The sequence below is a fragment of the Musca domestica genome, unplaced genomic scaffold, assembly GCF_030504385.1.
Source record: "Musca domestica strain aabys unplaced genomic scaffold, Musca_domestica.polishedcontigs.V.1.1 64, whole genome shotgun sequence".
In the NCBI taxonomy this organism is placed as follows: domain Eukaryota; kingdom Metazoa; phylum Arthropoda; class Insecta; order Diptera; family Muscidae; genus Musca; species Musca domestica.
In genome coordinates this window covers 3485390-3511593 of record NW_026712373.1, presented here as the reverse complement: position 1 = coordinate 3511593, position 26204 = coordinate 3485390, and the positions used below count along the sequence as shown (strand labels likewise).

The window sequence follows — 26204 nt, the reverse complement described above, 5'->3', positions numbered from 1 at the left end:
AATTATTTTAAAACTTAAAAAAAATAAAACTAAATTTTGAAAAAAATTCAGAAAACATAAAATATTGAATTTTTGATTAAAGCTAAACTAAAGTGCCAAAATGATTTGTCCGAAACGTACCACGGAATTGTTGGAGCAATTCTTGGAACCTTTCAAGGACAAGGATCCAGCCTGGGAAATCGGTGTGTCGAAAATTGCCGGTCGCGGTGTCTTTACAACGCGTAACATTAAACGTGGCGAAGTAATCTTCCGCGATATGCCTCTGCTGATTGGTCCGGCTGCCCGTAAAGAGGACACCTTGAATTCCTGTTCGGTGTGCTTCAAACTTTTGCCCGACACGAAATTTATGTGCCGCCAGGGTTGTGGTCTGCCGATTTGTAATTTATGCCAGAAAAAGAAACAACACAAAGCCGATTGTGCCCTCTTCAAGTCGTGGGAACCCTGCGAACCGGAGGTGGCCAATTCGTTGATTATTCGCCTGCTGTGTCCCGCGAGGGCCATTAATTGCACCAAGGAGCAAAGGGATTTAATGTATTGCCTGCAGGCCACTTTGGATAACAATCACCGCACCGAGGTGCGCAATGCCGCCAAGTGTTTCCGCAAATTTCCCACCGACAAGAAGCTAATCGACATCATGAATCGTGCTGTGGCCGTGTTGCGTACAAATGGCTTCGATGAGACATCGGATCGTACCAATGATAATCAGGAATTTTTCTATCGTGCCCTGTTTCCCCTGTTCGCACTGGTCAATCATGATTGTGTACCCAACTCGTATTATACGTTTGAGGAGAAAACCAACAACATGATTGTAAGGGCCTCCGTAGATATACCATCGGGTACGGAGATCACCACAACCTATACGAAGTTGTTTACGGGAAATATTGCACGTCATTTGTTCCTGAAGATGAAGAAGACGTTCACCTGTAAATGTCAGCGGTGCTCAGATCCAACTGTGAGTATGCGGTGATTTTTTTTGAGGGTTGGGGAAATGGGGGTTATTTGGGACAGAATAATGCTCAATTGTAGGGCAAGTAGTGGTGGAAACCAAATTCAATTTATATCTAATAATAAAAATCGGGCTAATGGCAGTTGAGGGCTTTAAGGTCAAAGACCACGGTCTGGTATGAAGATATTTCATCCTCTATCGGTCCACTTCTTCTGGTACGTCCCCCCAAAAATCTCAACATTTTGAATATTCATGAAGCTCATAAAACGCGAAACTAACATCCGATTCCATTCAGACTCGGAACATCTCAATATTTCTATCATCACAAGATTTTTTCATAAAGAACCTAGAGATCGGACCACTCCTTCTGGTACCTCCCTCCAAAGTATCAAAGTTTTTAAAAACCAAAAAGGATATAAAATCCGAAATAAGCATCCTTTTCTCTTTATATTTCACACATCCCATGGTTTTTACTAACATAAGATTTGCTCTGAAGATGGGATATATCGGTGTACTCCTTCTAGTATCTCCCCCATAGAGGGTCAAAAATTTTAATATCCATGAAGCTCAGAAAATGCGAATTTAACATTCCGATTCCATTAAGACTTGGTGTATCTCAATATTTCCATCAACCCAAGATCCGTTATAAACTTCGTGTCATTTCACAACATATGAGCTATAATTCGCAGTACACAGGATGAGATAAAAAAACTGCAACAAAGTCAAACTCCATAGTTTTACATTTTTTTTTAAATTTTATTGAATGAAAGCAAAAAAAGTTCGGAAATAGCATCAAATTTTAAAAACAAGTTTAGATGTTGTCGAATTGGTCATCTATGGCACGAATTATGGCCTTAAACGGCCAATGAAACCGTCACACGCTACCCGAATGTCGTTCTGTGGTATTTGGCCCATTCCCGGCGAAGTGTTTACCTGAGGTGTTTTTGGTATTTTTGCGCCAACCTTGCTTCCCAAAATACTCCATGGCACAATAGTCCAACGGATTGGCATCCGGAGATTTTGGTGGCCATTGTGCGCTGGAAATGAAGCGAGAAACCTCATTTGTAACCATTCTTGGTGGTGCGTGCTGAGTGCGTTGGTGCTGAGTCCTGTTGGAATGTCCAAGGTCTGCGGCAAAAATGTTTGCATGCCCATGGTTTTAATGCACCCGTCAGAATATTTACGCGATATTGGGCATTTATTCTGACGCCACGGTCGATTAATACAAGCGGAGAGCGACCATCGGCAGTTATGGCGGCCCACACCTTCAACATGGCCGGCGCTTGAATTCTGGTGGCCAACCGAAGTGCACATTTTCAGCTGACCTCTATGGCAAAAAAACACGATCATTTTGTTTGTTTACAACCGCTGCACAACGAATGTTTCTCATCGGAGCGGAGAAACCGAAAACCAAATTCGGCAGTTCACTACTTTCGGCCAAGCGAAGCAACTCCTTAGCTCTTTTGAGTCTATTTTCTTTCTGTTGCGGTGTAAGTTCTTGCACTTTTGGAATTTCAATGGCTTTACCCCGAGCTCATTTTTCAATACTTGCCGAATGGAATATTGCGATATGTTAGCTCACGAGCCATTTTTCGGCCACCTGCCGATAGGGTTTCGATCAAGTCGCTTCTTTACTTTTCGAACCATTTCTGCTGATCGTTGCTGTTTTTCTTCACCCACTTCGTTGACGTCGGGCTACGCTACCCCAGTATCACGATAACAAGCGATGGTACGAGACACAAAAGATTATTCACATTTAAATGCTGGAGTGCTCTAGCGATAGCACTTGTGTTTTCCCAGCGACAATATAAAAAATCACACTATCACGCTTGAATTCCATCACGAATAACTTTTTTTCTGGAAAATTATCACCAAAATGCCTTTGTACGCTTGTAACCAATATGATGAGCTGTCACATGGAATAATTTTAACAGCTGTCGGACGAGTGGCTTAGAAATGACAGCAGTCTTAAAGTTGGTTGCAGTTTTTTCATCTCGCCCGGTATTTCGCATAAGGAAGTAACCAATATAGTCCAACCTGGCATGTCGCTAAGATTTATATCATATTTTTTGGTCAGATACGAAATGGCCAATATTGGTCCATTCCTACGGAACCTACTGCATAAGGGGTTAAACATTGGATTAATCATAACAGAAGTCAAATATTTTTAAATAATCGCACATTGGCTGAGTGTATACATATGTCGGCAAAACCGACAAACACTTTTTAAACTGGTTTTCAATTAATTTAATACTTTTTCCGAATTCGTAGCAAATTTTATAATTTTTTTTCGAAAAATAAATAGTCTGCGTTGTGAAAATTTCTAAGTGGATTGATAGTATTCAGACCAAACCCCCAATGACATTCGGATTCTCAGGCCAAACATCGTGTCATTTCATAATATTTTAGGCTATTATTCGCAACATTCGGCAGTATAGGGCCGTATATTTTTATAGAAAGCTTTGTGTTACTACTTTATAATAATTAGTTTGAAACATGTTAATAAGCAGTAAGTTCGGCCGGGCTGAACTTTGAGTACCTTCCACCATTTGGTACGATTTTAAAATTTTCAAAAATTAAAATCCGGTAAAAATTCTGTTAAAATTTTAAAAATACCGAACATACCCATTATTATGGGATCTATACGACGTGGCTTACTAGGTATTGTTTATCATAACCTTTGCCATTTTCAAATTCGAAACTTGAAATAAGCGGTGAATAATGTAGCTAAAATCATCAAAATACCGAATATAGGGAGGTCCTGATATATGGGGCCTATACGAAGACCTGGACATGTATAGACAATTTTCTGTCACGGACTGTAGTTCCCATTGCGAACTCTAAATATGTAATTTGAAACAATTCCGGTGAATAATGTCGCTAAATCATCAAAATACGAATATAGGGGAGGTACCCGTTATATGGGGCCTACCGAAGAGGTGGACCTAGCTCAGACAATTTTTTTGTCTTAGAAGGTAGTATCCATTACGAACTTCAAATTCAATATTTTGAGATAATTCCGGTAATAATGTAGCTTAAAATCATCAAAATTCCGAATATCGGGAGGTACCATTATATGGGGCCTATACGAAGACCAGGACGAATAGACAATTTTCTGTCACGGACTTTAGTTCCCATTACGAACTCTAAATCGTAATTTGAAAACAATTCAGGTGAATAATGTCTCTAAAATCATCTAATGCCGAATATCGGAGGTACCGTTATATGGGGCTATACGAAGACGTGGACTTGCTCAGACAATTTTCTGTCTTAGGATGTATTACCAATTACGACCTTCAAATACCAAATTATATATTGGGGGCTATATGAAACGTGTGCAAACTTTTAGCCTTCTATCTCAATGCGTTCGAAAGATTACAACAGACAGACCGACGGATATCGTTAATTCGACTTAGAATTTTACGCTGATCAAGAATATATATACTTTGGTGGTTTAATATGTATATTTTGAGGAGTTACAAACGGGATGACAAAGTTAATATACCCCATATAGTATGATGGAGGGTATAAAAATTGGCATGTTGGTCATTTTTTGCTATTATAACCTCTATTTCAGATACGCATTCATACAGAAACTGACCCTAACAAGAAATGTTTGTCTTTCCAAATCCTCTTCAAGAATTCCTAAAAGATTGATTGTTTTTTTTTGTTTTATCGTTAAATCATCCGGTCATATATTGGATCTAATTGTTAATATTTGTACGGAAGTGATTTGGGAAATGTTTATGGGAATAAAATAAAATCAACATCCTTTTTTGCCACAAAAAAAAAAAAAAAAAAAAAAAAAAAAAAACACTTTCAAAAGCATAATCTCGGGACGGGCACACTCAAGTACAAATATTTACGAAATGTTCCAGAATGATATTCGTTTTCGAATTTGTTAGAGAATTTTAAAAATTGGTAAAAAGTGGAGCATTTTTTTGGAAAATGTCTATGCGAATTATATTAAATCAAATCAATATTTTAAAAAAACAAGTAAGCAAAAGCTACAGTCGAGCGGGGCCGACCGTTGAATACCCTACAACACTATAATAAACCATACAGTTTATATAGACGAGATACTCGAAGAATTCCACAAGATATTGTGACAAATAATAAAAGAAAACCAGGTTTAGTCAGGTTTCGTTCTCTAATTTTCGAATAATAGCAACTTAAACGAATTTGCTCATTTCCAATTTATTGGAAGATGTTGCACGTAAATGGTCTTCCTAGTTCTGGAACCAATATTTCCCAAAGTCCTATAATCTCTCAGAGTGGCAAAAGATTAACATTTATTATTGGTTTTTGACTGAAACGCATCTATGACAGACATTTGACTATGTTCGTTAACGAAATTGTCAGAAGTGTGTCTTTCCTGTATTTGTGAATTCTCGAAAAGTCTCTGGAATGGACATTTTCGTATTTTGTCTACAAAAGTTGGCAAACTATTTCACACATTGAATATTTTTGGATGGCCATTCAAAACTGCTTGGCTTTTGCAATGTCCCCCTTTCAAATGTGCCTGAGGATCGGCGATAAATACGACCTGCTGACAATTTTGCAGTTTTTTGGTCCATTTCAACCCCTAAATATATGGCGATCATCTCCAAAAAGAGTAGGCTTCTATTCTGACCCTCATCTTATCCCCATGCAAAATTTCGTAAGGATCGGGCCATAAATGCGATCTGTATATGATATCCTGATATCCTAACTACTAGTTTTGTTAGCTGTAGAAATATTACCAAATGTTTAATTCAAAATGAAAATATGCCAAAAATATGACAAAATTGAAAAAAATTGAGGAAAATTTTACAAAATCAATATTTTCATCTTTAGAGAGATATTTTTATGCGATTTTTTTAGGACGTTTTTTCTTTCCTGCCAAGAGGCCATTCTGAATTAATGAGAAACTGTCGAAATCAGTTCAGCCGTTCTCGACATATAAGGGATCTTTCAAGCATATCTTCTTTGATAGACATATATATCGCACATATTTCTCTATATATCCGATTTGTTGGATGTTAACATCAATGTAAAGGTCAGAAGTAACCTTGTCATGGCTTTGTGATTTCGCCGGGATTTAAAATATTCGCGGTTTAATGAAAAATGTTGAATTTTTTCAACACAAAATATATGGTCTATTTTACCCCGCTAAATATTATCCGATGACCACCCAAATTGGTAGGCTTCTTCCCCGTCCTAAACTCTAGCTACATGCGAAATTCCGCGTCGATTGGTCTATAATTGCGACCTGTATAGCTACTGCAAAATCCGACATTTTTTCAGTATTTGGTCCATTTCAACCCCTAACATTTGGCGATCATCTCAAAAGAAATAGGGTTATATTCTGGCCCAACCCCGACCTCCATTCCAAATTTCGTGAAGATCGGGCCATAATTGCGACCTGTAGAGTGATTACAAATTAACATGGACAGACGGACGGACGGACATACATAGCTAGATCGACTCAGCTCGGCGAGCTAGGATGATCCATATATACTTCCTATGTGGGAAACCAATATTTCGTGGTGTTACATGAATTTTTGGCCCAATCAAACTTATAATACCCCCAACACATAGTGTTGTAGGGTATAAAAACTGTCAAAACACAAAGCAAATCACATAAAAATTCTCGAGGAGGATATTCGTTTTCAAATTTTTTTTTCCGCAAACTTTCGAACAACTTCAGCAACTGAATGTCTTTTTTTTAAGGATCTCAAATAAAAAATCAATGAAATCATGATTCCCAAAGTTGAATTTTTATAATATCACTTATTTGAAAACAAAAGCTTATTTTGACACAAACAATTATTCCATTTTTTTTTTAGCTTCTTAAAATATTTATTGAATCAATATTTCGATTTATTTATGGCATTAATTGGACACAATGTGTTACATGTCATATCATCACAAGCTTATGAAAATATTTACCCTCACTTCTCATTTCAATCGTTTTTCTCTCTCTCTCCCTCTCCCCCCATTAATAATGTTTTGATATGATTTCGTCGATATGCCGTCATGTTTATTTATTTTCATTTTTTTCTTTCTTTTTCGAATTGAAACATTCCGTTAATATTTAATAAGAAAACATAAGGCTTGGCAAAAGTTCTTAAATTTCGTCCTTTTGAAAATTTTAATGATTTGAATTGCCTTTAATTGTCTGTTTATTGATTTAAGTTTTTATTTGAAAAAAAACCAAATTTTTTGGAGGGAAATCAAGATTTCCATTTTGCTTTGTTTTGAGTCGTATGCGAAATTTTCCAAAATGATTTATTGCATTTGTCTGGAAGTCGCAAACAAAAAATATTATTTTAAAATTAATAACAAAATCGAATAGTAAACAAATTTGGAATTATTATTAATGTGAAACACAATTCAAAAGAGCCAGCCACTCTGCCAGCTAAGCGGTCTGGGTTCTGTCAATGAAGGCAGTTTTCATTTATAAATGTAGGATATATTAACATTGGCATTTGTATTTGGAAAATAGATATATTCGTCTCGGACCTCAATTTGAGAACAATTTGTATCGATTGTCAAATACATTGAAATATATAATATTTTTCAAAATTATTTATTCAAATCATTAATATAAAAAATTTGTTCAAAATTATTTAGGTTACAATATTAATTTATTAATTATTTTGATCGGAAGGTACTTCAAAATTTTTCTTAAAAGATTCGCGGCTTTTAATCTGAAATTATTTTAAAAATTTTCGAAGAATAATCCAGGAATTTGTAAGAAAAAGACATGGATTTTTTAAGAAATTTTTGAAGGACCTTCCGACCAAAAATAATTAATAAATTAATATTGTTGACCTAAATAATTTTGAACAAATTATCATAATATTTCAAAGTATTTAAAAACATTTTTCGAAAAAATGGATTATTCAGTCTCTCAGTCAATTGGCATATAATTTTTATTTATTCAATATTTCCAAATTTTCATGAATTGAATAAATTAAACTTTTTAAAATCTATGATTTCTGGTCACCAAATGTTTTTAAATCCAGTGTTTTGGCCCTTCATATTTTTTTTTATTCAATATTTCGGAATTTTCATGAATTGATTCAATTAAACATTTTTCCAAAAAAATACATGATTTCTGGTCACAAAATGTTTTCGAAACCAGGGTTTTAAATATATTATTTTAAAAATCCAATTTTTTTTTTGGCCAGAATATCTTTAAAAGTTTTTCTTAAAAATCCCTCATCCCTGGATATTACAGCCTATGACAGAAAATTGTTCGTGCAGGTTACGTCTTCGTATAGCCCTCATATAACGGTACCTCCCGATATTAAGTATTTTGATGATTTTAGCGGCAGTATTCACCGGAATTCTTTCAAAATTTAGTATTTGAAGTTCGTAATGTATACTCATAGTAAGATAGAAAATTGTCTTTGCAGGTCCATGCCTTCGTATAGCCCCAATATAACGGTACCTCCCGATATTCGGTATTTGATGATTTTAGCAGCAGTATTCGCCGGAATTGTTTCAAATTTGGTGTTTAAAGTTCGTAATGGATACTACAGCCTAAGACAGAAAATTTTCTGTCCAGGTCCACGTTTTGGTATAGCCACGGTACCTCCATATATTCGGTATTTAAATGATTTTAGCTACATTATTCACTGATTTTTCAAGTTTCGCATTTGAATATTTTAATGGCTTATGGCAAAAGTTGCCTATGCAGGTTCACGTCACGGTATATATACTAAGATAATGGCTACATTCGGTATTTTTAAGATTTCAACAGAATTTTTAAGGGATTTTATTTTTGATAATTGCCAAATTCGTTTGAAATTGTGGAGGGTATCCAAAGTTCGGCCCGTTCGAACTTATAACTTTTGTTACTTGTTTTTTTTTATCACAAAAATGTAGGTCAATCAATTTTTTCTTAAAAATATACCCGTTTCTTGGTCAGAGACCAAACAAGGTTCAAGTATCAACTCGAAGATAGACCAAAAAAATCATTGGAAAAAAAAAAAGAAAATATTGTTGTATTTTTTGAAAAAATTGAAAATAAAAACATAAAATAGAGATTTCTTTTCTAGGGTGACTTAATGTAAAATTTGGTGAAGAATATTTATATCTGTAACGTCGTTATTCTTAATTTGAAGGAGAGTTTGCAGCGACCTCAATATAAAAGTTTGGAATTCTAGCCCCATCCCTACAAACAATACCCAATTTAGTACCACTTAGTACTTTGGGAACAATTTTGGTACACATTTCCAAAACTATATCCGCATCGTAACCACAGACACCAACAGTGACATCTATATCAAATTTCAAGATTTCAGCTTTATTTTTTCTTCACCCAATACCAAGTTTAGTACTATTCGTACAATTATAGTACATATTTCGAAAACCACCTCTACATCCCAGACATTTAATACTTTTTTGTACAAATATAGGATGCATTTCCAAACCACCGCTAAATCTCAAACACAGATAGCATCATTAATATAAATATATAATTTCAGAATTTTATGTCTGTCCCTATAACCAAGACAAAATTTAGTACCATTTAGTACTTCTTGTACAATTATAGTACACATTTCAGAAACCACTCCATATATCACACATGAACATCGGCGACAAAAAACAAATTTCAGATTTTTGAAGCAATTTCTTTTCACCAAATATCAATTTTACTAAATATAGTACTATTTAGTGCTTTTTGTACAATTATAGTGCACATTTCCGAAACCCCCTCCATTAGAACAGGCTACACATGGACGGTGATCCTAATACAAAATTTCACATTTTAGCAACTATCTGTTCACCCAACACCAAATTGTACCAAATATAGTACTATTTAATATTTTTCGTACAATTTTAGTACACATTTAGTACACCTCCATATATTAATTTCAGATACCCACAGGGACCTTAAAATCAAATTTCTGGATTTCAGTTCTGTAATTTCTTCCATTGTCAAATTTAGTACCATTCTGTACCTTTTGTAAAATTATAGTACACATTCCCGAAACCACCACCATATATCCAGGATACACATGAACGACCCTAATACTAAATTTCAGATTTAAAGCACTAGCTCCTCCCGCAGTACCAAATTCTACCAAATATAGTACTATTTACTACTTTTCGTACACGTATAGTACACATTTCCAAATAAACTTCATATCTCAATTCCAGATACCAACAGAGACCTCAATATCAAATTTGAGGATTCTAAGCCTACCTCATCATCCAATACCAAATTTAGTACCATTTAGTACATTTTGAACCACAATAGTTCGCATTTTAAAACTCTCCTCCAAATTTCAACACAGATACCATCAGTAATCTTAAAATCGATTTTCAATATTTCAGTTCTATCCCTTCACCCAATACCAAAATTAGTACCATATAGTACTTTTCGTACAAATATTGTACACATTTTCGAAACCATCTTTATATGTTCAGGCTAATATCAAATTTCAGATTTCAAGGACTATATGTTCAAATTCAAAAATGTTCAAAAATTTCAAAATTCGATCTGTTTTTGTGCACCTAAACCAAATTGTTGTAAATTTAGTACCATTTAGTACACACTGTTCGCACTCTTGGTACATATTGCTGAGACCACTTTCATATATCAAACTTATTTTTCAACCTTGATTCTCATACCAAATTTAAAATTTTTAGTCCTATCTGTTGCACACGGGCTTGAGTAGGGCCAATTGGGTATCAAACTAATGAATTGCAACTTTCCGTCAGACACTGATCGTGCACTTTTATTTCGCTGCGTTAAATCTTGTGACCACCATCACCTCATAAATACATATATGCGAGCATGCTAATCTGCACGTAGCCTGAAGTTTTTTTATGACGTGTCTGATATACTTTTGATTGTCCGAATTAATTTTTTCGCTGACATTTTTTTTCTTCTCTTTTGATTTGCATTTTTGAAGAGTTTAATGTCTCTGTGAGAGACATATGTGTGTGTATGTGTGTGATTGTTATACCCTACACCACAAGGTGGTCAGGGTATTATGTCTTTGTACATTTGTTTGTAACAGGCAGAAGGAAACGAGATAGACCCATAGTTCCTTTTGATGATCTGCATAGAATCACATTCTGAGTCGATTTATGCATGTCCGTCCGTCCGTCTGTCCGTCCGTCCGTCTGTCCATGTATTTTTGTAAACAAAGTACAGGGCGCATTCATTGCCCGATCCAGATGAAATTTTGCACAGATCATTTGCTTGGCCCAAGGACGAACCCTATTAAAATTGAAGATAATCGGTCGAAATTTAGATATAGCTCCCATATATATCTTCGTCCGATTTGCCTTTTATTGTGCACCAAACGTGTAATATCAGCCCGAATTGTATGAAATTTTGTACATACACCCAAATTAGACCTGAAAATATGTATGCCAAATTTGGTCGAAATCGGTTCAGATATAGCTATAGCTCCCGTATATATTGTTCATCCGATTTGTTATTTTTGTCCACCGCCGCCGTAATATGCACTCTGCAAACAACAATATTTGGGGAAATATATCAAATGCAGCTCAGAAATACATTTGCTAAATTTTATCGAGATCGGTTCAGATTTGGATATAGCTCCCATATATAACTTCGTCCGATTTACCTTGGATTGTGCACCAAACGTCTAATATTTGCCCAAATTGGATGAAATTTGGAACTTACGACCGAATTGAGTCTAGAAGCTAGTATGTCAAATTTGGTGAAGATCGGTTCAGATATAGCTATAGCTTCCATATATATCACTCATCCGATTTGTTATATTTGTTACCCGCAACCGTAATATGCACTCCGTAACAACGATATTCAAGGAAATATATCAAATACAGCTCAGAAATATCTTTGTCAAATTTTATCGAGATCGGTCATATTTGGATATAGCTCTCATATATATCTTTATCCGATTTCAAATTAATTGTGCACCAAATGGGCAATACAATTCCGAATTTAAAAGATACAAATGCTTCGGCATATTTAGTCTTTTGAATTTTAAATTATAATTATAATCATAGCGTGTATGATTCAATTCTCCCATAAAAACTTTTAATTGTTATATGGAGCTCTACTAAATTAGCAAAGTGGTGTAGGGTATCATAAAGTCGGCTCCGCCCAACTTTAAGACTTTCTTTACTGGTTTATTTATCAAATTATTCAGAATTTCCCATATACGTTCTTCAGACGGTATATATATTTGGGCGGTATATTAACATTGTCATTCCGTTTGTAACTCCTCGAAATATTTATAATAGACCCTACAAAGTGTATATGTTCTGGATCAGCTTAAAATTCTAAGGCGATCTAGCGATGTCCGTCCGTCTGCCTGTTGTAATCAGGCTATCCTTCGAACGAATTGAAATAGAAGACTAAAATTTTGCATACATTCATAGTTTACCAGTGGGCAGGTTAAGTTCGTAAATGGACCATGTCGGTCAATGTTTTCGTATAGCGCCCATATAACGGTACCTCCCGATATTCGGTATTTTGATGATTTTAGCTACAATATTTAGCGGAATTATTTCAAATTTCATATTTAAAGTTCGTAATGGGTACTACAGCCTATGACAGAAAATTGTACGTCAGGTCCAGGTCTTCATATAGCCCCCATATAACGGTGCCTACCGAAATTCGGTATTTTCATGATTTCAGCGACATTATCTCCCGGAATTATTTCAAATTTCGTATTTGAAGTTCGCAATAAGTACTACAGCCTAAGACAGAAAATTGTCTGTGCAAGTCCACGTCGTATAGCCCCCATATAACGGTACCTCCCAATATTCGGTATTTTGATGATTTTAGCCTCATTATGCACCGGAATCGTTTCAAATTTCGTACTGGAAGATATCAATGGGTCGTACAGCCGATGGGAAAAAATTCCGTATGCAGCTCCACGTCTTCGTATAGCCCCCATTAAACGGTACCTCCCTATATTCGGTATTTTTAGGATTTTAGAGTCATCATAGACCGGGATTTTAGCGACATTATTCACCGGAATTGTTTCAAATTTGTTATTTAAAGTTCGTAATGGATACTACAGCCTAAGACAGAAAATTGTTTGTGCAGGTCCACGTCTTCGTATAGCCCCCATATATCAGTACCTCCTTATATTCTGTATTTTGACGACTTTAGCTACAATACCCACCGAAAAAGTTTGAGAGTGACAGAAAATTGTCTATGGTGGTCCAGGTCTTATCACAGCTCCGATATAATGATGCCTCCCTTTATTCGGTATTTTGATGGCTACATTATTCACCGTTTATTTCAAGTTTCGAATTTGAATATGGAAATGGCTTATGGCAAACAAGGCCTATGTAGGTCCACTTCGTATAGACTCCTATATAACGGCTATATTCCATATTTTTAAGAAATGATGAAGGGTATTCAAAGTTCGGTCCTTTCGAACTTACTGCTTTTTAACTTGTTATAATACGTCGATACAAGACTTGTCAAACATTTTAAAGTTTCATCCAACCATTTGGTCTGAGAAAACTTTATGTAGTCCAAATAACTTTCCATCAGAAGCCGGACCGATGTCGCATCTGAAAATGGAAGTTTATTTTGACTTTAGGGAAGAATTCGGATAGTTTTCTTAGTTAGGTGCAAACATACCCACTCATCAATTGTAGGTGTATTGAGTAAAAATTAATTTAGAATTCCATTTCTCACATGTGTTTTTTGTCTCAATAAAGTATACATACATAAATAAATACATACGTACATACATATGTTATGGCCTCTTCATTATGTATAGAGAAACATGTGTAGATGACACATTTATTAAAAATCCCAAATATTTGATTCCCTTTCAAATTTCGAAAAAATGTAGCAGGTCCAACGTATCTTTTAGTTTTATTTTCGCATGGAATCGGAACACTTAAGAAAAAATAAAAAAAAAATCAAAAATATTTGTATATATGCAAAATAAATGTCAAAATATATACGCTTGCCTAAATCATGATTAGCTGCTAAATGATTTCGACGAAATTGAAATATATATTAAAAAAAGAAATATTCACATTTTATATTTTTGCCACTCATTTGAAAATAATTTAAATCCCAAATGTTAAAAAATCGCCTAAAAGATCATAAAAATTTTAAAAGAATGTTTCTCACAATACTATATGTTTTTTGAGTCAAAAAATTAAAAAAAAATATACAACAACATAAAATCTATTCATTTTTTTGCAAAAAACACCAATTTTCATTTTACCCCTGTCTGACACAGACATTATCCAACATCCCCATCCATTAGTTTGGATGAGTGTAAAGATTGTTTTTTTTTTTTTTTTTTTTTTTTTTGTTTGTTGTTGTCCCCCGCCCAACATGAATTCGAAATTAATTAAAATACACCCATCACAGATTCGCTATAAATATTGAAAATTATAAAAATAAAATCCAATAAAATATGTGAAAAATTCAAAACAAAACAATGTCTCCCCTTTGCCTTCCTGCTCACCTTCCTTCCTTTTATCGCTACGTTGTGGTTCATCTCGTCAAAAAACAGAAAAGAAATGGAAATCACTCGAAATTATGTCAACTTGTTGAAAATTCGCATTCAGCGTGTGCACAGTGTCAGGATATTTATGATCAAAGTGAAAAATTTTGTAGATTATGGGAACTGAGGAATTTGGATGTCTTCGATAAAAAAAGACACAAAAAAGGGAGGTCTCAAAAAAAATAAATGTTTTGAAAATGTCGGAGACGAGGTGAGATGCCCTCAGTTACTTTGTTTTTATTTTTTGTTGTGTTTATTTTCAGTACATTAGTACTTGTCATTAATTAGAATAAGGGATGGGATATTTACTCTAAATCAGTAAAAAAAACAAAAGTCTCAATAATAAATAAAACCAGTAAGGAAAAGTCAAAAGTCGGACGGGGCTCAGGGCTAAATGATGCCCTACACCACTATGCAAATTTAGTAGAGCTCTCTGTAAGAAAAGAATTTATTTGAAGTAGATCATACCACATATCAACCTTTTACTTCAGAGCAATTACAGTTTGGATTCAGAAGGAACTAATCACATGGGAGGCATATGCAATTCTGAATCGATTTTCACTAAATTCGACGGAGATATTTTATAGAGTGCATGATATCACCTCTAGAAGGATTATATTAAACAAGTAAAAAAAGCTTTAAGTTCGACTGGGCCGATCTTTGAATACCTTCCACCATTGGGAACGAATTTGGCAATTTTCAAAAAATAAAATCCATTAAAAACTCTCTTCAAATCTTAAAAATTCCGAATGTAGCCTTTATTATTTATTAGGGTCTATACGACGACGTGGACCCGTATAGGCAACATTTGTCATAAGCCATTAGAATATTCGAATGCGAAACTTGAAAAGAAATCGGTGAGTAATGTAGCTAAAATCACAAAATACCGAAAATAGGGAGGTTCCGTTATATTGGGGCTATACGAAGTCGTGGACCTGCACAGACAATTTTCTGTAACAGGCTGTAGTATCCAGTATGAACTTCAAATACCAAAATTGAAACAATTCCGGTGAGTAATGTCGCTTAAATAACCAAAATACCGAAAATAGGAAAGTACCATTAGGTGTAGCCGATTTTCAATACCAAAAGTCCTGCAGACATAATATACATTTGAGTAAAATTTATCAACCTACTTAACTTCATACGGAAGCTAGTGTGATTTCCGCATTAGACATTTCTGTGGTCTAAAATGTATATTTCGGGGTATTACAAATGGAATGACAAACTTAATATCGAAAACACAAAAGTTTCAATAAAAATAAATCTAAATCATTATATGGAGATGGTGTCGAGACATTGGCTCAAAAATAGTTAGCTGATAACGCTGCAGACCGATCTTCACGAAATATTACATTAGATCGAAGTCAGAGCCAAAAAATCATAGTCAGATCGAAAAGCGATTAAAGAGTTAGTGGGGGAGATGAAACATAATATTTTTCGTGATAATACATCGCTCACTTACTCTAGGAGTGGTATATCTAAAGAATTAGGTTCTTAGATTTAGCAATTTCGATTTTTATACCCTCAGCCATATTTCTAGAGAGGGTATATATCATTTAATACGGCCAAAATGTGCCTAGACGAAATAACGATTTTAGACCCTAGGTCTCTTTGGATCAAATCCGTTTCAATACATTTGGAGTCGATCTAGCGAAGTCCCTCCGTCCATATCTCTGTCTGGCTGACTGGTGCGCATGATAACTCTCGAAGGGACTATCCGATTTGGTCCAAACTTGACACATCGTAGTATTTACATCAAACTTAGATCGACTTCGGAGATGGACAATATCGGTCCAAAAGGTCGAAAAAAAAACCAAAAAAAAAAAAATATTTCGTTTCTGCACAGAAAGGAAAGCAATAATCCGATTTTGCTCTAACTTTGCAAATCCTAATATTTGGGTGAGTTCTAGGTCAAGTGCAAAAATGGAAAATATCGGTCTACTCCATCAAGTGCCTCACCCACAAAGGGTAAACATTTTGAATGAATATAACTCTTATAAAATGTGATGTAAGAATCCGATTGTCTTAAAATTTCACACATCCCAATATTTTTACAAACTCAAGATCTGGTTTTAAGATGGAATATATGGGTCCACTCCTTTTGATACTTCCTCCACAAAAGGTCGAAATTTCCAATGTTCATTAATTAACATCCGATTCAATTTAGACTTGGCACATCTAAATATTTCTATCAACACAGGATCTGTTATATAAACGGTAGAGATCGGACCATTCCATCTGGTACCTTCCCCACAAGGGGTCAAAGTTCTGAAGAACCAAAACGTTAATAAAATCCGAAATAAGCAGCCGGTTCTCCTCAAATTACACATATCACAATAGTTTTATTGACCCAAGGTCTGGTGTAAAATCGGTCCACTTTTTCTGGTACCTCCCGCACAAAGGGTCAACATTTTGAATATCCATGAAGCTCATAAAAGCTAAATTAACACACTATTCCATTAAGACTTGGTACAGCTCAATGTTTCTATCAACACAAGATCTGTTATAAAGTTGGTAGAGATCGGACCATTTCTTATGGTACCTCCCCAACATAGTGTCCAACTCCTTCAAATTTCACCAAATTTTCCAGAAACCTGAGATGAATATGGAATTTATGATTTCGCATAAAATTGGATATAAATATTATATTTTCTTGTCATCTAACTTGTAAAAAATACCAATATTTTTATCTGTATAAGATGTAGTATGAAAATGGAATACTTCGATCGGTTATATCTTGTACATCATGCACATTTTAACATTTTCCAAAAATTATCACATATTTCACATAAAGTAAAGGAAGTAACCAATATAGTCCAAACATGGCACGTCGCAATATTTATAGCATATTTATTTAGGTCCGATACGAAATGGACAACATTGGTCCATTCCTTCTGAAACTACTCCATAGAGGATCAAACAGTTGAATATCACAACAGAAATCAAAATATATTTAAATAATCGAACATAGGCTGAGGGTATACATGTGTCGGCTAAACCGACTAATATTTTTTAACTTGTTTAATAAACATTTCCTTAAATGTTTTATAATTTGTATGCTCTTCAAAATAATTTAGGTAGTTATGTGATTATATACAATGTTTTTTCTCAGTTGGAGACAAAATATTTTCCTAAAATATTATTTTGTGTTTTTTTTCAGTCTAATTTAATATTTTTGTTTTTATTAGAATAGGAACATCGCCCCTTGATAAAATAAATAAATTTCTGTTGTTCGTCCGGTGGTCAGAGGGATTAAAACGCATTTAAATTAAATACCTAAATGTTCCCCTTTTAGTCAACATTATTTATTGACTTTATGATATGGTGGCTGTCTTTGTCGCTCTGGCAAAGTAATATTTCATCGAATTTATGAACCATGACACCTTCAAACAACACAAAAAAGCAAAAAAAAAAAAAAAAAATAAATAAATAAGAATAATGGAAATTCTTTAGAAAAAGTATTAACCCGGCTAATTAACAGCTTTAAATTATTGTAAAATAAAGTGATGTGATAAATTGGCTCTAATATAAGTATATAGGGAATGTGAATGATTATAATAATGTATGGAAATATAAAAACAGCCACAAAATCCTTAATTATTAGATGAATGATCCCTGTAAAAATCTTTTTAAAATTCTACGATCATTTGTCTATTCTTAGTCTTGAAATTATGTTATAAAAAATTCAAAGCAAAAAAAAAATCCTTGGAAAAATATAAAAAATCGTAGTTTGTCCTTCTAAACTGTTTAAAAAATAACATGATTATTATTTCTTGGCCCTTTAAATAAATAATAATCTCCAAATTAAAAGCATTGTTTAAAGGTTTTTAAAAAGTTTTTCTTTGAAAAAAAAGGAAAATCTCAAAAATTCCAAATTATTGTTCTGATTATATTATATTATATATTATATTATATTATATTATATTATATTATATTATATTATATTATATTATATTATATTATATTATATTATATTATAGTATATTATATTATATTATATTATATTATATTATATTATATTATATATATATTATATTATATTATATTATATTATATTATATTATATTATATATATATTATATTATATTATATTATATTATATTATATTATAGTATATTATATTATATTATATTATATTATATTATATTATATATATTATATTATATTATTTATATTATATTATATATTATATTATATTATATATATTATTATATATATTATATTATATTATATTATATTATATAAAAGAGTAGTAAAATAACTACCTGACTTAGAATCAACACCTAGACAAAAAGCCTGAGCTAAATCTTAAATTTTACACGAGGGTCAGTCCTAGGCAATTCATACTAAAAGGGTGCAAAGAGTACTAAATATTTAATACTTTATAGTGGACAAACGGAATGAGCTAGAATTCTAAGTTTGGTATGAGAGTCACTGATGGGGGCAGGATAGATGTACCAAAGGGTTTTTGGAAATTCAAAATCAAAGATTACGACAAACCCCAAAATGACAATACACTTCTAAATTCTACCATTTGAATATTATGCGAACTAAAAACTTGAAATTTGGTATGAGATCAAGAATGGAAAATAATTTTGAAGGTCATTTTGGAAATGTGTACTAAGTGTGCGAACTGTAATAAATGGTACTAAATTCGGAAGAGTTTGGTTTAGGGTAAATGTATGAAGCTAGCATTTTGAAATTTTGTTTTGTTTGGGTACTAAAGTTGGGATTGGGTGAAGGGATAGAGATACAATTCTTAAATTTGATATTTAGGTTACTGATGGTATTGGCGGTGCTATGGAAATAGGACGCATTTCCATACGCATGGCAAAAAAATTACTAAATGGCCCTAAATTTCGTATTAGCTAGAGGAATACAACTGGAATCCCGAATTTGGATATAGAGGTCTTTGTAGGTGTCTGGGATTGAGATATGGAGGTAGTTTTAGAAATTTGTACAAGAATTTTTAAAAAAGTACTAATTTATCCTAAATTGTGTATTGGGTGAAGAGATAGAGCTGGAATACCGAAATTTGATATTGAGATCTCTGTTGGTATCTTGTATTGAGATCTAGTAGTGGTTTTGCAAATGCATACTATAATTGTTCGAAAAATACTATTATTGAGGTCACTGTTGGTTTCTAGGCTTTACATATGGAGCTGTTTAAATAGTTTTGGATAGGAAAATTAAGTGTGGGTCCATTGGGCAATGGTTTTTCTAATTTCCTCCACGGTAAACTTTAAAATGAAAAATTTGAAGTCTTCTTGGTGTAAAAGGTAAATATTTTCCTATGATTTTTTCCGAAAAAAATAAAACCTTGAAAGATTGAAAATTTAGTGCTATATATGAAGTTTTGATTCAAAATTTGTTTTCCAAATGAACATGTTGTGCATTTTGAGTACTAAAAGGGCCTAACAAAAACTTTTGGAACAATTCTTAAATTTTAGGGCGGAATTTTCGCTGACGAAGCATCGGGCACTTCCTTGTTCTATTATAAATATCCGAAAAGGAACCTCTCTTGTGGGATTATTAGTCCTGGTTTTAGAATAAATCTTCTTGAGAGTCCAGGATTATTAGTATATTGGACCTGAAAAATTGTTTTAAAAACTCACGACTATTTGAGTATGGGCCCTTGAAATTTTGTTTTTAAAAATTTTCATTTGGCCCTTGAAAAAATATCCATAATTAGGCCTCCAAAAAATATTTTTTAAAAATTAAATTATCAAAGGATTATTTACCCTTAAAAAATCGGAAATATATTTTTAAAAATCCAAGGTCTTTGAAAATATTGGAAAAAATAATTATAAGCCACCAGTGGTCCTTGGAAAAATATTCCAAAATTTTCAGGATTATTGATCTATTGGTCCTTGAAAATATACTTCAAAAATCTACGATTGTTGGAAGAAATTGGTGCTCGAACAAATATATTTAAAAATGCAGGATATTTGGTCTATTGGTCCTTTAAAATATATATTTTTTAAAGAAATCAGGATTATCCTCCATTGTGCCTCAAAAAAAAATATTCTTAAATGAACTAGGATTTCTGGATTGAAAAAAATATTCCTAAAATGGAATTTTGTTCAACGATTATTTATTGACTGGCCCTTAAAAAAATCCGGGAATGTTATTCTTTGGTTCTTGAAAAAATAGTTTTAAAAATCCAGGAGTGGTCCTAGAAAAAAATATTATTATAAAACAACGATTATCGGTCGATTGTTCCTTAAAACCATATTCATAAAACTTCCAGATTATTGGTCTATTGTTTTCAAATCCATGATTATTGGAAAACACTCAAAAAAATCCACGAATGGTGTTCGAAAAAATATTTCTAAAAAATAAGATTTTTTGTCTATAGTTCCTTGAAAACATAAATGAATCAGGATTATTGGTCTGAAAAAAAAAATATATATTCTTAAAAATTCTAATACTGCTCAACGATTATTGATCCACTGGCTCTAAAAAATATTCATAAAAAATCGACGGGTTTAAAAATAATAAATTTTAATATATTTATTTATTTATTTATTTTAATATATTACATACATATGTAAATACCATCTGTTCAAAATGTGTGAGCATCTTCTTCTTCTTATAAATACAAAAATAAATCTCACTTCGAAATTGCAAAAAGAAAAAAATGTAATTTTTAAATGCATTTGAAATTAATTTCTTTTGTTGTTTCTTCAAATGACATTCTAATCCGCATATGAGCCTCAAGGTCAGCCGTGGTGGGTGTTTTGTTAAAATGTAGTGATCTCTGTGAATATTCGAAATTTCATTGAGGAAGAATTGAATGCATTCGAATTTGCCTGTATTGTCTGTCTATCTGACATGCTGTGCGATGAGAAATTACCAACGCCTGTTGATATTGGCAATAAACAAAATACCAACAACACAGCAACGACAGAAGTCACAAAGTGTGACCAATTGTTATGAATAATTAATTGTTTTTAATTATTTTTCTGAAAATTTGTATAAGATTTGTAGTGGTTGTTTTCATTTAGAAACGGCGACATGGTTAATATAGGGAATATGTTTTAGTTTTGGATTTCAGCAAAATATGTAGAGGGTGGGAGAACTCTCAGACTGAGGAAGTTAAAATATAATTGGAATATGTTCCCAATCATAACAAATATTAATCATTTTTATGAAAAAAAAAAGATTTTTGTAATATTTTGAAACATTTTTCAAATTTCTTCAAAGAGATCAGCAAAGATATTATCATGAAAATCTTTAATAGATTGTCATTTCTATTCAAACACGTTTATGCCATTAAAAATTTGTTTTAAAATAATAAAAAAAAAAAACATTTATTTAAACACCAAAAAATTGGGCCACTGACCTGTACAGAAGCCATTTCAATTTTGTTTATAACCATAAAAGAACACATGTTTCAAATTAATTTTTACGAGCGGATTTTTCTTGTCACACAAAAATTAAAAAATAAATGTTTTTATCTTTAAATAATATTATTATTCCATTACATTTACATTTGAAATTGTCCCAAAAATTAAAAACCACTTCATTATTTTAGTAGCGTTTGGGTGTATTTTTATATTTGTGGTTAGTATATTTATATGACAGCCATAATAATATTTAATTTTGAAAATAAGAAATAGAAAAAAAAAAAACAAATATTGAAAACAAAAAATAAATTTCTGGATAGTAACAAAGGAGAAATCCGTATTTTCCGACTGAAGTAATTCACATTTATTATAAGCAATAATATTCAGAACAACAGGAAAATGTTATAGCATTTGGGTACCATAAACATTTTTATACCCTCAGTCATATGGCTATAGAGGGTATATATCATTTGATAAGAAAAAAGTACATCATCGGAATAACGGTTTCAGACCCTTAGTCTCTTTGGACCAAATCCGTTTCAGGACCGTCCGTCCGTCTGTCTGCTGGTTGGTGCGGACATAATAACTCTCGAAGGGAGTATCCGATTCGTCCAAACTTGGTACATCGTAATATTTTTCGCAAATTTAGATCGAGTTCGGAGATGGGCAATATCGGTTCACTCCTTCAACATTTTCAAAGAAAATATTTCAATGCACGGAAAGAGAAGGATGATATTACTTTGATCCTACTTTGTGAATCCTAATATTTGCATTCTTGCTATGTCAGGTGTGAAAATAGATAAATTCGGTCCACTCCAACAAGTACCTCCCCCACAAAGGGTCAGCGTTTGAATATTCATGAAGCTCCGATTCCATTCAGACTTGGCACATCTCAATATTTCCATCAACACAAAATCTGTTATAAAGATGGTAAAGATCGGACCATTCCTTCTGATACCTCCCCCACAAAAGATCGAATTTTTCAATGAAAATAATTTACTGCACAGAAAGAGAAAAGCTAATCCGATTTTGCTCCAACTTTGCAAATCCTAATAGTTGCATGAGTGCTGGGTCAGGTGCGAGAATGGACAATATCGGAAAACTTCATCCAGAAAACTCCCCCACAAGGGGTCAGAATTTTGAATAATTATAACTCTTGTAAAATATAATGTAAGAGTCCGCTTGTCTTCAAATTACACATATCACAAATTTTTAGTAACCCAAGGTCTGGTGTGATGATGGAATACATCGGCTTTTCTCTTCAAGTACCTCCCCACAAAGGATCAAAATTTCGAATATCCATGAGGCTTCTTAAACGCGAAATTAACATTCGATTCCTTTAGACTTCGTTCACCTCAATATTTCCATCAACACAAGATCTGTTATAAAGATGGCAGATATCGGACCATTTCTTCTGGTACCTCCCCGTAAAGGGCTAAATTTTTGAATAACCAAAACGGTCATAAAATTCGTAATAAGCATCCGGTTCTCTTCATATTTCACATATTTTTTCTACTAACACAATATCTGCTGTGAAGATGGGATATATCGGTCTACTCCTTCTGTACCACCCCCACAATGGGTGAAAATTTTGAATATCCATGAAGCTCATAAAACGCGAAATTATATCTGATTATGGTACCTCATTGATTTCCTTGTAATTTTTCCCATACTAATATTTTTATCTGTATTAGATGAAGTATGGCAATTAAAAAAGCACCATTGGAACGAATTCGGAAATTTTCAAAAAAAAAAAAAAAAAACCTTTTTCTGGACTTCTACAAGACGACCTTCTGGCCTTCTATAAGAGACCTTCAGTTCTTCCATAAGAAGACCTTTTGGTCTTCCATATGAAGACCTTTTGATCTTCTATGAGAAGATCTTCTGGTGTTCCTAAATAAAACATTCTGAACTTCCATAAGAAAACCTTCACTGGTTTTCTATAAGAGGAACTCGTGGTCTTCTATGAGAAGACCTGCTGGTCTTGTATGAGAAAACCTTCTTACATTCTATAAAAATACCGAATATAGCTGTCATACGAAGATGTGGAACTGCAACTTTTGTCATAATCCATTACAAAATCCAAATACGAAACTTGAAAAAATCTGGTGAATAATGTAGCTAAAATCATCAAAATACCGTATATATTATAGAGGGGTAAACGAAGAAGTGGATCTGGATAGACAATTTTCTGCCACAGGCTGTAGCCCCTATTAAGAACTTCAAATACGAAATTACAAACAATTTGGTGATTATTGTACCTAAAATCTTCAAATACAGAATATAGGAAGGTAGTGATATATGGGGCTTAAACGAAGACCTCGACCTGCGTAGACAATTTTCTGTCACAGGCTGTAATTTCCATTACGAACTCTAAATACGAAATTTGAAACAGCTTGTGTTGGTTAAAATCATCAAAATACCAAATATAGGGAGGTCCCGTATATGGGGACTATACAAAGACCTGCATCTGCTAAAACATTTTTTAACGAACTATACATAGGAAACAATTTCCGTGAATAATGTCTCTAAAATCGTCATAATATCGAATATCAGGGGGTTCCGTTATATGGGGGCTATTCGATGACCTTGTCTATGCAGATATTTTCTGTCATAGACTTTAGTTCCTATTACGAACTATAAGTACAAAATTTGAAACAGCTCCGGTGAATACTGTCCCTAAAATCGTCGTAATATTGAATATCGAGGGTACCTTTGTATGTGGGCTATACGATATCGTAGATCTGTATAGAGATTTCTCTCCCAGGGGCTGAAGTAGTTAAAAAGAACTTCTGGTATGTATTTTTAGACAATTCCATTGAAAAATATAGCTAAATCATCAAAATACTAATATCGGGAGATATAGTTCGACCTTCGAACTTGGCCTGCCTCCATACAAAAACCGACGTGTACAAAATTCTACAATATAATTTAGCTTAGACGGTCGGACGAATAGACGGGCGGGTGTGCAGGACTAAATCGTCTTAGAATTTTACGCTGATCAAGAAATTACTATAGCTCTTTACTCAAAGAGTGTCCAAACTCCAAAATAATGTTTGTCCTAATTTTGTCCTACTTAATCTGTTATTAAAATAATACCTGATATCTGTAGAAATCAATTTTACCCCCAAAAAGACTTAATAAAAATTATCTCAAAATTAAATTGTTGGACATTTGACCAACAAGAATTTGCCCAACATTTTGATATAAATACTAGATTGTTTGTTGTCCATATCATCAGCTATTAATAATTATACCTATCAAGGTACCTATGTGTGACTATGATGTATTGCATTAAAGTGTGACCACTGTACCCCTCATGCATGACCTTGTATGGCATATCATGCCATGCCATCAAAAGTAATTAATTTTAATGCATTCAGGCTAACGGACTGTAATTTAAAATGCGGACATTTTGAGACATCTAAGGCATTGAAACTTTTATATACAAATACAACTTTTGAGAAATAAATTAGATAAAATAAATAATTCAATGGTTTTAGTGGGAAATAAATAGAGAACAGAATTAAAATAAAATTATCAATAATAATACGCAGATTGTGAGAATATGTGACGTATGATTAATAACCATTATGTTGTACTAAAATTACATAAATCATACGCTCATCTGTACTTCAGATAGTTATTTCACTGAAGATATTCATGACGTATGATTTATTTTCATTTGAGAATTGCTATTGATCATACGTCATGGTGTTTCATTCTAAGCCTTTTTTTATATATTATTGAATTAGAGATATGAGCTTTACTAATTCTCCCTCTCTTCTCTTCCTCTCTCTATCTTTACAGGAAAAGGTGCCTTCATATCAGCCGTCTATTGTCGTGACACCAATTGCCCCGGTCTCGCTGTGCCCGAAGTAACTGGCATGCCGCAACCGAACTGGAATTGTTTGGAATGTAAACAGAAGTCGCCACACGCTCCAATGTCAAAGGCCCAAGATTTGGCCGTGGGTGCCATCAATGCCAAAACCAATTCGAATTCATTGAAAACTCTCATCCAGTACATCAAAGAGAAAAGTTCCAGTTTCATACCCGAAAGTAATTATTGTATTATCGATGCCAAGTTGCAGGTCATATCGAGGCTGAGTAAGAGCCTCGAAGACTGTGGCGAAGAATCGGCTGGCACAAAGGCACAGTTTTGTCAGGATATTTTGGATATTATGGATAATTGGGACTGGGTGATTGTGTTATGCGTACCTATTTGGAGACCGAGAAGGCCAAGTGAATGCCCACCATATGATATACATATATACACACACACACAAATGTAATTTGTTGAGCGAGGCCAAGCCACATGAGAGAGTAATAAAAACGAAATGAATGAAGGGTATTAAAAGATCATCATTGGACAAAGGAGATTAAGTTTCGATGATGATGATAATAATGTAAATGATTTGAAATAAAACA

The 26204-nt window shown here is 33.3% G+C and overlaps 1 protein-coding gene across 1 annotated transcript; it reads left to right on the top strand.

The window, feature by feature from the left end:
* On the top strand, positions 1-26204 carry LOC101893087 (SET domain-containing protein SmydA-8). Its single transcript, XM_059129657.1, is given in 3 exon segments — positions 1-956; positions 25587-25961; positions 25964-26204. Coding segments are annotated over 3 exon segments (1290 nt in total). The 5' UTR covers positions 1-100; the 3' UTR covers positions 26023-26204.